The sequence below is a fragment of the Kogia breviceps genome, chromosome 7, assembly GCF_026419965.1.
Source record: "Kogia breviceps isolate mKogBre1 chromosome 7, mKogBre1 haplotype 1, whole genome shotgun sequence".
NCBI lineage: Eukaryota > Metazoa > Chordata > Mammalia > Artiodactyla > Physeteridae > Kogia > Kogia breviceps.
The window spans coordinates 16,964,830-16,976,839 of NC_081316.1; the positions used below are offsets into that span (position 1 = coordinate 16,964,830).

Genomic DNA, 12,010 nt, shown 5'->3' on the forward strand with positions numbered 1-12,010 from the left:
CAGCCCCGAAACACATACCTGGATGTGGCCCAACAGAGATCCTGGTTTAAATAAAATGAAACAAGGTCTTCAACAGAGAACAGCAGGAGAGCGTGAGCCCTGCAAGGGGCCGCGGAGAGAGGGTGGAGAAGGCACGGGGCGGGAGGGTGGGCCGGTGGCCTGGTCCAGGTGCACATTTGGGCGGGATGCTGGTGCCCCAGCCTGCTGTCAGCCCCCCACCTTCCTCGGCCCCTTCACAGCCCCCATGGCCCTGGTCTCCCTTCTCCACCTTCCAGCTCTAAGGCAGTGGGTGCTCAGGAGCCCTCCAGCCCATAGGACAGGTGGAAGGTCCTATGGCCCAGGGGCACAACCACAGGGGAGCCAGCCGGGGTCACCAACAGGACAATACAGAGCAATAGAAGCCGGCAGGCGAGGGGTGGGGTGGCCGGGCCCCCTGCACACCGGCCACCCTCCACCGGAAGCAGCCCTGGGACACCGTTGTGGGAGACCAAGCCCCCGCAGTGAGAAGCGGGTGGCGCACATAACGTCACCACGTGTCTCTGCCACGTGTGCAGGAAATGGCCCCCCGACCGGGAGCCCTGAGGTGCCTCACAGAAGTGCAGAGGTCCTGTGGCACAGACCCCAGGAGGTGGGCCGAGCCCCACCTCCCTCCCATGTGCTTTTTCAAAACGCTTGTGCACCCTCGGAGCACCTGCCAGACACCGTGGAGCATGTCAACAGGTGAGGGGAATGACGTGGGGCTGAGAGGACAGCGCTGCCCATGCACCCCAGACCCAGCTCCGAGCCTGGACGCAGCAGGGCTGGAGCAGCCGAGAATGAGAGGGCAATGCAGAGGGGCCATCAGCCACCCAGCTCCCCGTGTGCAGTGGGCAGGGGACGGTGTCCTCAGCACGGGGAGAGCATCCCCTGGGACTCTCAGATGAGGAGGAGGAGGAGGAGGAGTGGGTCTGCCGGGCCGCCACCCTCTACAGGGGGCTAGGCAGTGTGATCCCCGAGGGGCAGAGCCCCGACCTGCCCCTCCTGCCTTGCAGAGTGTCTGACGGCAGCGTCTGCCCACGGAGTGCCCACAGCTACTCGAGCAGTGCTGGCCTCAGGGACAAGACAGTATGTGGCTGTGATTCCATCTCCAGCTATACACAAGTGACAGGGCCTGACCGAGAGGCCAGTGGGCATCTCGGGCCTGCAGACTCTCACCTTCACACCTCGGACTCTGAACTCGGCAAGGGCCCTGCTCATCTTCGTGGCGGCCGTGGGGTGGTCCTTGCCGTGGGCGATGACTTTGACCAGCAGGGAGTCGTAGTGGGGGGAGATGACGGCGCCTTGGAAGGCAGAGGCGTTGTCCAGGCGGATGCCCATGCCCTCCCCGCTCCGGAACACCTGCGGGGAGAGGCCAGCGTGGGCCGGCAGGGAGCTGAGGGCCGTGCACAGGTGAACCCCAACTCTGGCTTGTGAAGTTCTTACTTTCTGCCAGCAAGCCCAGGGGCACCCCACCGTGTGGAGGAAGGGCCACAGACACCGCTCCCTCTTCCCCAAGGGGAGAAAGGGGGCAGGACGAGGGATGGGGAGGGCGTGCCCTGCCAGCCCCAGGGCTTGGCGGCTAGCACTCTGCAGGGCACGGTGGGACCAAGGCCAGCAGGTCAGATGCCACCGACCTGCCCCCCCTGCCCGCCTCACCAACCCTCTTGCTTTTCAGGTTCATTCATTTGTTCACGCATTCATTCCACAGCACGTGTGCCCACCTCGTGCCAGATGGTGGGGACAGAGCAGCTAAATCAGAGTCCCCTGCTCGTGGGGGGCTCCCAGCCTGCTGGGCAAAGGGGGCAGACAAACAAATGAGGAAACACACAGACGGGTGACAAGGATGCTGCAGGACAAGAGCACGGCAAGCAGAGGCAGGCCAGGGGGCATTTAACGTACGCAGTGACAGGGAAGGCCTCGGTGTCCCCCCACCTTCCCTTCCTTCCAAATGGGAGGAGCCAGCAAGCGGATGATTAATACTAGGAACAGGGAGCCAGGCCAGATGCAGGGAGAGACACAGGAGCCCACAGGCCCAGGAAGGGAAGCAGAGAGTGAGGGTCAGAGAGGCGGCTCGTGGGGATGCACGGCGGCTCCAAACGGTCCCATGGCGGGAGGGAGGCCACAGCACGGGGACAGGGGCTTGGGGCATGAACATCTGTGGAGGGAGAGGGAGAGCCTACACCCGGGGCTGGGACCCACGTGCAGCACAGGTCAGGGAGACAGGGAGCGGGAGGGACAGCCCGGGGGGCTTGGGACACACGCTGCACCGTATTTCCGCGTCTAAGGGACACAGGCCCATGTTCGATAAAGAGGAACTCAATAAAATATTTAAGGATGAACACGCAGCTGTGAGCAGGAACTGTCAGCTAAAAATATTCTGTGGTAAACCAGGCTTGGAGGAGCCAGGCCCCGGAGGTGGAGGTGCAGGAAGGCAGCACTGCGTCTCGGAGCGGCCCCTTCCTGGCCGAGGGCAGAGAAGTCGGTGGCCGCCCAGCGCACAACACTCTGGCCTTGGGGCTGGCCCCCACCTATGGACTCGGATCCTTCCAGAAACGGAACTCCGGCGGCATCTCTGCCTCAAGCCGAGCAGCTCTATGCGGCTTTCAGAATCTAGATAGCTCCCCTTCCCTCCCCGGCCACCCCACGTCACTTGTCTCAGGAACTCAGGGTCTGTCTCAAAATCACCCTCGCCCTCCTCCCTGGACTCCCGCATGCATCCTGCTTCCTCAGAGGATCGGGCCAGATGGGGAGCAGTAAATCAGCAGAGCCTGTGACAGCACTGCTGACGTGCAGGACTGGAGGTATCCTTAACTGGTGGCATGAGACAGGACCAGGGAACAGGAGTCCCAGCAGGTCAGAGGGTGCCTGCCTGCAGCGGGCCCAGAGGCTAGGGTGGGAGGGGAGGGGAGGGGAGGGGAGAGATGAGTGCCCAGGGGAGCCTGCCCAGGCCCTCTCTCAGCCCCTGACAGGCTGAGACTGCCTCTCGGTCTCCTCCCTGGGCCCCTCCATCTCCCCGACTCCCTCATTCATCCCTGATGGGTCCCTTGGCCCAGGCTGTCCCCTCCACTGAGACATAACGGGCCCCAATCCCTTGCTGCACCCAGGGTCTCCCTCAGACTGAAGGCAGGACAGAAGCCAGCAGCACTGCTCGGTGGGTGGTGAAGCTTTGGGTTCTTGTGACACGAGTCAAGGGCCTGGGCTTCGTTCCCAGGGACCCTGCACTTGGTACCCAGCTGGTCTGCTCCCTGTTCCACGTGATTCCCCCCCCACCCCCCGCTGGCCTTTCCGGCCTGCGCACATGGCAGTCTCTCCCCGGGAATGCTCTCCCCTTTAGTCCTGGACAGTGCCTGGCTCCCACGTACTCTCAGCCAGATTCGAGTCAGCTCAAGCCAGGGGCCTCCTTCACTGCTGGGCCCACAGGCTCCCTCGTGCCCCCGGAGAAGTGCCTGCGAGCAGGCCGAGACTGGAGGCTGGCTCAGTGGGGAGGCGGCCCTACCTCAATGCGGCCGGTGTCCGGCTGGAAGCTGCGCGAGGGGTCCTCAGTGGTGACCCGGCACTGGATGGCACAGCCGTTGATGCGGATGTTCTCTTGCCGCAGGCCCAGGTCAGGCAGGCTCCGGCCCTCGGCCACGTGGATCTGGGCGTGGACCAGGTCCACACTGCAGGATGGGGGAGAGGCAGAGGAGGGGGAGAGTGTGAGGCAGGGGATGGGCGAGGGCAGCCCCGGCCCTGCCGCCCCTGCCAGCTGACCCTTCGGCAGCCTCCTCCCCACCAGACTAGGCTGGGAACCCGCAGGGTCTGAATGAGGAGAACGCAGCAGCCGGAGGGGTGGCTGAAATATTAGCAGCTACCTGATCTTGCACCTCCTCCCAAACTATGCCTCCCCACGCTCTGCCCTACTCCTTCCCTGGGGTCTCTCTGTCCTCCTGCCTCCCCCAAACCCTCCCTTGGTCAAGCCTGTATCTGAAGGCTCAGACCCTCATTCTTAAGAGTGGTACATGCTACAGGGTGTGTGCTGGGCGGGGCTGGGGGCCAGTTTGCAAGACGACAGGATTATAGTGAAGGCCAGGCTTGCTGAGATGGGGCCGCAGCTACTGGAGGGTCCACACCGGTGGGCGCCATCGTGGTCAGGATGCCACCCTCCCAGGACCTACATTGCAGCTGGGCTTGTCCCCAAGAAAGACCCTTCAGAGAAGATCTCAAGAGTACAAAGCTCTCCAAACGTGCCTGGCTTTCTAAGCACACCCTCGCTGACTGCCACGCTCCTAAGGACAGCAACAAATCTAAGTGGAACAGCTGTTAAAAAAAAACTCAAAGTTTTCAATTTATTGTCACCGAGGCTTATGATAAGGACAGCCTGGGAACGACTACCCTGGTGGATCCTCCTCAGTGTTTCGTATTTCCCGCTAAACCACTCCACGGCAGCGAGGACGACTGCCGCGTGCCACCGCACCCACACGCCGCGGGCTGTGGCTGTGCCCTTTCCGAGCTTCACCTCCACAGTGACGCCCTGGGAGTCGCTGTCATTGCCATCAGAGGAGCCCGAGGGTCAGAAAGGCTGCAGCCCACCCAAGCCCTACTCAGCTAGTGACTTGGGAGGAACCTGCACCCCAGGCTGTGTCTGTCTGACATAAAGCCTCTGCTCTCGAGCAAGCAAAGACTCTCATCCTCAGCAGAACAGGCTCAGAACAGGCTCAGGACTGGCGGCAATTTTACGGCAGCGCAATGGGGAAAGTCTCATGGGGCCAGAGGGTGAGGCCGGAGCATGTGCCGCGACTCAGCCTTTACCTCGAGAGAGCAAGGACTCTGGGGCCTTCCGTGCACCTGCCGGGCAAACGCAGGCACCCCAGCAGCACCCCACCTCAGTCTCAGGTGGGGTCAGGGGTCGGGGAAGGAACTGTCCGAAAAGTTCCATGGTGAGATGCACTGGCCCAGAGCTAGGGTGTAACACTTAAAAGGCTCAATGTATGCATTTTGAAATAATGAAAGGCCATATTAATTGTTTATAAAATGGGCAGGGGTTTTTTGAATGTCTATACGCAATGCTTGTGGGAGAACAAATTGCAACAAGGGGTCTCGAAGGCTCTTTAGGTGAGATGTTGCTTATCCATTGCTCAGGTAATCCTACTAAAGGTGTCTGTCCTCAGAACTCTTCAGAGAGGTGGGAAAAGATTTAGGCCCAAAGATGTTAATTGACACACCCTTAATAACTACAAAAGCCAAACAAGCCAATTGTCCAAAAATAGAGGAATATGTAGATAAGTTATAAAATACCCAGAAGATGGAATAGTGTGCAACCACGTAAAGTATTTGGAAAGAATGGGAATGCCTTAGACAAATATTAAATTTTAAATGTAGAATAAAAGTTCTATACAAAACATCTCAGTTGTGTCAAACTACTTATATAGTAAATAAAGATGGAAAGAAACGAAAAGATTTAGTGTGGGCGTAGGAGACACAGCACGGGGCTGGAGACGACCAGCTGTGTGACCTTGAGCAACGCTCTTAACCTCTCTGAGCCTCAGTTTCATCATCTGAAAAATGGGGTTGATTGGCACCTTCTTCCAGTGAGGTCGTGATGTGCAGCACACAGCACAGCCTGCCGGGAACCTCCTCAGCATCCTGTTTCTGAGGGGTGGGGTCCTGAGTCATTTTTATTAGCTCCTTTGTACTAATTCTTACAATAACCATGTAATGCTTTTATAATAATAGTTTTCATAAAAAGTAAGTACCTGGATCCCTAAATATTCTCTACCAGTGGACAGTGAGCCGAGCTCCTGCTGCCCACTCCCTAGGAAGCACCTGATGTGGATTTCACACAAGATGGGGGAGACGCCCCTTCCCAGTACTGCTCCCCGCCGTGCGCAGCCACGCGCTGGTCACGGAGGCTGCCACCGCGTCACTGGGTTGACCCCTGTGCTCACTCGGTGATCTCCTCGGTGACGGTGTGCTCCACCTGCAGGCGCGAGTTGACCTCAATGAAGTAGTGCTTGCCGTACTTGTCCACCAGGAATTCCACGGTGCCCGTGTTCTCGTAGCCCACCTGTGGGGTGGCCGCATCAGCAGGGGCACAGTGGTGGGAGCCTGACGGGGATGCAGGCTCACCCACTGGGCTGGTTCCATAATAGAACAGACTGCGGCAAACCCTGCCCCAACCGATGGCAGGCAGCCCACCAGCCCTGCCCCCGGGAGGCGAGAGCCCAAAACCCACAATGGGCCCCGGCCTGGACATCTACCCCAGGCCTCCGCAGGAACCTCCGGGGCTGCACACAGCTTGTCCAGGTGAAACACGAGCAGAAGCTCCTGTCTGGCCCAGACGGCACCCCCTACCCAGCAGCTCCTCAGCTTTTGGGCACAGGCCCACCTGCGCATACCCTGGCCTCTCCTGGACGCTTCTTATTCTTAGAGGGTCTTCGGAAAGTTCCCCCCTACTTTATTCCATCATCACTTCTGGCCACTACCCAAAGAGATGCCATTTGAGAGGAACCAATAGGTGAGGCTCTAACTCAAAATACAAGCCTAACTCTAGCTTCGATTCTGGTCCGACCAAAACCACAAAGTAGGCTTCACTGAGCTCCCTCAAGCCTGTTCTGCAGGGAGACACAGCGTAAGCCAATAAATAAGACCAAACTCAAGGCAAGAACAGTCCTCTTATGAAGGAACCAAAATCTCAACTATAATCAGACCCTAATCAACGCCGCATGTTAGCCGTGGCTGGCTTTACATTTGGGGAAGGTTACAGAAGCGTCCATGGTCCATGGGCACGGGCTGCCTGAGAGCCTGAGGGAGCTCAGCTCTGGAAGAAAAGCAGGCCCAGGGGTCCGCCTGGCAGCCGGGAAGAGCAGATCTGAAGAGATGTCCACTCGGGCCTCTGGGATGGGGAGGCAGAGGCGGGGGTAGGATGCCTGGCCTCTGAGTGAGGGTGGGGTCAGGAGGGCCCCAGAAGAACAGAGAGCAGGGTCCCTGCTGCAGCCTGGCCATGCATGGCAGGCACTTTCCCAGGCCAGCCTGAGGGCAGTCACTCCACATCCCTGCAGAGACAGGCAGAGGAGGACCTGGGGAACAAATTGGTTGCAATAGATGTGATGTAGGGGACGGTTAAGAGTAAGCGAGGGGCTTCCCTGGTGGCCCAATGGTTAAGAATCCGCCTGCCAATCCAGGGGACACGGGTTCGAGCCCTGGTCCGGGAAGATCCCACATGCCGCGGAGCAACTAAGCCCGTGCGCCACAACTACTGAGCCTGCGCTCTAGAGCCCGCGAGCCACAACTGCTGAAGCCCGCGCGCCTAGAGCCCGTGCTCTGCAACAAGAGAAGCCACCACAGTGAGAACCCCAGGCACCGCAACAAAGAGTAGTCCCCACTCGCCGCAACTACAGAGAGCCTGCGCGCAGCAACGAAGACCCAGCGCAGCCAAAAAGAAAAAGAATCTGTGAGGAAGAGGTGCCTGAACACTGTTCCTTAATCTTAATAGATCCCACTGACTTGCGTTCCCTTTGTCCCAGGGGTTCGCTGGTGCTGCGCAGAAACTCACTCTGTGCAGAGGGCGCTAAGGAGGGGCCGGTGGGCTCTTTCCCTCCTCCTCTCGGCCTTTCTGGTCTCCAGGCTTGGCCTCTGGGCCCAGTGCCTCTGCGGCTGCGTAGCAAGGATCCCGAGGGCCCCGCATCAGCCCTCAGTCCTCCTGCCCCCATCCCGGAGCTGGTCACCCTGGGCCTCCCTGCTCTGCAGCAGCTGGCCACATGTGGGGCCCAGCGACCGCTGGCCATGAGGCTTATGCCAGCAGGAGCTCAAAGCAAGCCTGCAAGAATGGGCTCCTTGTCTCCACATGGGGAGGAGCCCGTGCCCTTGGCTTTCAAACTCTGTCCCCGAGAGCCCCTGCCCTTCACCTGCTTTGCAAGTTTGACAGAGTCACTGGTGAGCCGGCTCCGAAGCTGGGGGTCCAGGTGGGCAGCAGGGGCGATCTCGACCACCTTCTGGTGCCGCCGCTGGATGGAGCAGTCTCGCTCGTACAGGTGCAGGATGTTCCCGTACTGGTCCCCTGGGGTGGAGGTAGACTGCGCTCAGCTCCTCCCGGGATCCAGACACCCCCGAGCCCCTAATGATCCCCGCGCAGCCCTGTGGCTGCCCAGCACGGCTCCCAGGGGTGGTCAACCAGGACAGAAACGGGCGCAGCGGAGGCCTCGGGCCCGACCAGCACGGCCACACAGCCCACCTTCCTAGGGAGGGTCTTCCTGAGGGAGAGCCCCTGTAGCTTTCCCCAAGCCAGAAGGAGCGGGGCCTTGGCAGCTGCCTTGCGCTGTGGCCCCAGGAACGCGCCCCACTCACCCAGGATCTGCACCTCGATGTGGCGCGGCTTCTCAATGAACTTCTCCACGAAGAGCGCCCCGTTCCCGAAGGCGGCCAGAGCCTCTGAGTAGGCCCGGGTGTAGCTCTCCTCCAGCTCCTGGGAGGGCAGGCGAGGGCCAAGGAGACAGGGAGTCCCAAGCTCTGCTGTGCACAGCCCCGCCCACCCCCAGCACCCCAGTCCCTCTGCAGGTGGTCTCCCAGCCCTGGTGTCTGCTCACCTCGTAGCTCTGCACGACCCTCATGCCGCGCCCCCCGCCCCCATAGGCAGCCTTGAAGATAATGGGGAAGCCGTAGGTGTTGGAGAAATCGTGAGCCTCGTGCAGGGAAGTGATGGGGGCATCTGTGCCGGGGACCACGGGGACACCTGGTGGGAGACAGGCGGGTCAGGCCGAAGCCCGCCAGCAGCCCCCCGCCCCGGAGAGCCCCCCTCAGGAGCTGCATGGCCCCCATCCTCACCTGCAGCGATGGCAATGGCCCGGGCCTCCACCTTATCTCCCATCTTGCGGACCACCTCAGGGCTCGGCCCAATGAACCGAACCCCGGCATCCTGGCAGGCCTGGGCAAAGTCTGCTCGCTCTGACAGGAACCCATAGCCAGGGTGCACGGCGTCCACGTTGTTTTCCTGGCGGGGGGGGGGTGGTGTCAGAAGAGTGGAGCTCCCCTCAAAGCCCTTCACACAGGCCCGCCCAAACCCTGCAGCCCTCGCGCCTGCCCCCCCTCACTTGCTCCATTCATTCACTCACTCATTCATTCACTCACTCACTCACCCATTCATCCCTTCACAGGGACTCACTGCCAGCAGCGTCAAGTTTTGGGAGGGCAGGCACAGGACCCAGGCCTGGCCCTCAAGAGGCCCCCATCCCAGCCCGGCCCCGCTCACCTTGGCCACCTTGATGATGTCTGGGATGTGCAGATAGGCCTGCACTGGGGCGAGGCCGCGGCCGATGAGGTAGGCTTCGTCAGCTTTCTGTCGGTGCATCTGGCCAGTGTCCTGCTCCGAGTAGACAGCCACGGTGCGGATGCCCAGCTCCGTGCAGGCCCGGAACACGCGGATGGCAATCTCGCCTGGGGCCGGGGGTGGGCAACAGGATGGGACTCTAGATGCCCGGGTCCTAAGAGACGCAGAAAGAGGGGCAGGGAGCTGGGGTAGGGGCTGGACGCTGGCTCCCGCTGTGCTCACCTCTGTTGGCCACCATGACCTTCTTGATGGGCTTGTACTCCAGGCGCCGGACACTGGGCGAGGCAGCAGGGGCAGTGGAGGTTCGGCGGATACCTAGGAGCCTCAGGCCCCCACGGATAATTTGAAACTTCAGCATCTAGGGAGGGAAGTCACGGCCAGGTCAGAGAAGCCTCAGCTCGGAGGGTCCCCAGGAAGAGCAGGGGTCCCGCGCCAGCCTCCCGGAAGCCCCGCATGAAAGCCAGCACCACTGCTGCCTCAATTCCTCCCTGCGGGGCTGACTGTAGGGAAGGGAGCAAATCCATACCCAAAGGGCACCCCAAGCTTACCCTAATACTCTAATACTCACCATAATTGCTAAAGCACCGCACTTGAAGCTTTTAAAGCAATTTTAGAGACCAGCCAGCGGCCCTGCATGACCACAGTGTGTAACGTCAGTGTCCCCTCTGCTGGGCACAGCCGTCCAGGCAACCCCAGACTTTAGAACCTTTGTGCCCCACACTGACCCCTGCGTCCCTCCCTCCCTCAGGTTTGGGCAGGGAGGGTGACAGTGGATCTCCCCAGGAGCGAATCCGCATTGGTGTGTGCTCTTGGGAAGCACAGCCTCTGCTTGGTTAGAATGCAGATTTCTTCAAATTGCAGAAAACTTCCTTGCTACAAGGGCTACTGATTAGTCATGAAACCCAGCTGAGGGCCAGTGAAACGGGCCAGTCACAAAAAGACAAATGATTCTGCTTAGATGAGGTCCCTAGAGGAGGCAAATTCACAGAGACAGACAGTGGGAGGGTGGGGGCCGGGGATGGGGGAGGGGATGGGGAGTGTTTAAGGGGGACAGAGTCTCAGTTTTGCAAGATGAAAAAGTGCTGGAAATGGCCAGTAGTGATGGCTGCATAACGATGTGAATGTACGTAATGCCAGTGAACTAACTATACACTTAAAAATAGTTAAGATGGCCAATTCTGTTATATCAATATATATTTTATCACAATAAAAATAAATTGAGGGCAATTTACATCCCAGAATGTAGAACATCTTCAGAGGTCAACCACCCGCCTCATTTTACAAATGAAGAAAACCAAGGCCCAGGTGAGGTTTAAAAAGTGTGTTCAGGGCTTCCCTGGTGGTGCGGTGGTCGAGAGTCCGCCTGCCGATGCAGGGGACACGGGTTCGTGCCCCGGTCTGGGAAGATCCCACACACCGCGGAGCAGCTGGGCCCGTGAGCCATGGCCGCTGAGCCTGCACGTCCAGAGCCTGTGCTCCGCAACGGGAGAGACCACAACAGTGAGAGGCTCGCGTACCGCAAAAAAAAAAAAAAAAAAAAAAAAAAAAAGTGACACAGCTGTTACAGCAGAGCCCAAACTGGCATTCGGTCCTTTACCCCTGGCCCGGTGCCGTTACCCAGCTAACCATGTGGACTATGTCTCAGTAAAGTTTCAATGCTTGACTCAACCAGTTTGTTTTAAGTTAAGGAGCATAAAAATATATATATTTTTATATATAAAAACCTCAGCATTGTATTATGGCCAACAAGACGGATAAGGGGAAATAAAGACCAAATAGAAAGACAAGAGAAGAAAAGAAACAGGAAGCAAAGAGACGAGAGAAGAGGGAAGCCCTCAGACCGGGAGAGAGGGCGGCCCACCGAGCATCAACCCCGCCAGGCACAGCACCAGGAGAGGGCGGCGAGAACAAGGCAGGAAGCAGCTCTCACAGGAGGTAGACCCAGGAAAGGAGAAGAGAAAAGGAAAAAAACAAACAGAAATAAGGTCCTTTCAGATCATGACTAGTGCCCCCAGGGCAAGAAAACAGGTAACATTTTGTGAATTACCGAGGGGGGCGCTGGATATTAAGTGGGCCTCTCCGAGGAGGGCACAGACCTGGGGACCTAAATGGAGGAAGCCGCAGCCACACACAGATCTGATCTGCAGGGAACGCACCCCAAGCACAGTAACAGCCACGGCCAAGGACCCGAGGGAAGAAGGAGCTGGGCGTGTCCAAGAAAGATCCGGTCTGACAGCTGGGGGCAGGGACCCCATGGCTGAACGTGGGACGGGCCAGGCTGCCGAGGCCTCTGGGTGCGTCCACCTCTCACCCAACACAGTGGTGGAGGGCACGACCTGCTGCGTGTTTGGAAAAGATGCCTGGGTTGGGAGCAGTGAGGACAGAAAGAGGGTGCACGTGTGGGGCTGTGCAGGGGCTGAGACAGAGACAGCACCTCTGACTGCGGGGGACAGAGGGGGTGGGGAGGTATTTGGGGTACAACAGGCTAGATTCACTGAGACCCACTGTGGAAGATGAGGGGGAGGTAAAAGCCCAGGATGGGCAAGTGGAAGTGCCTCCCCCACCTCAGGAGAGACCAGACGGTGGGGACGGGCTGCCAAAGAGGTCAGAGCCAGGCAGGACGCCTGGGTGCTTCAGCAAAAGGGTGGGGTTGGAAGCCCTGGGCCTGGGGTAGATCTGCTGGGCACAGAA

At 59.3% G+C, this 12,010-nt stretch overlaps 1 protein-coding gene across 11 annotated transcripts in view; it reads right to left on the bottom strand.

Annotated features, from left to right (window-relative positions):
- PC (pyruvate carboxylase) overlaps positions 1–12,010 on the bottom strand; it is a 109,360-nt gene that overhangs the window by 12,782 nt on the left and 84,568 nt on the right. For all 11 annotated transcript variants that reach the window (XM_067037642.1, XM_067037643.1, XM_067037644.1 and 8 more), the window contains 9 exons: positions 9,542–9,677; positions 9,242–9,426; positions 8,818–8,983; positions 8,580–8,725; positions 8,341–8,458; positions 7,902–8,053; positions 5,943–6,061; positions 3,515–3,677; positions 1,195–1,377 (listed from right to left, as the gene is read on the bottom strand). In XM_067037642.1, the coding sequence (XP_066893743.1) occupies positions 1,195–1,377; positions 3,515–3,677; positions 5,943–6,061; positions 7,902–8,053; positions 8,341–8,458; positions 8,580–8,725; positions 8,818–8,983; positions 9,242–9,426; positions 9,542–9,677 (1,368 nt within the window). The remainder of the gene's footprint in view (positions 1–1,194; positions 1,378–3,514; positions 3,678–5,942; positions 6,062–7,901; positions 8,054–8,340; positions 8,459–8,579; positions 8,726–8,817; positions 8,984–9,241; positions 9,427–9,541; positions 9,678–12,010) is intronic.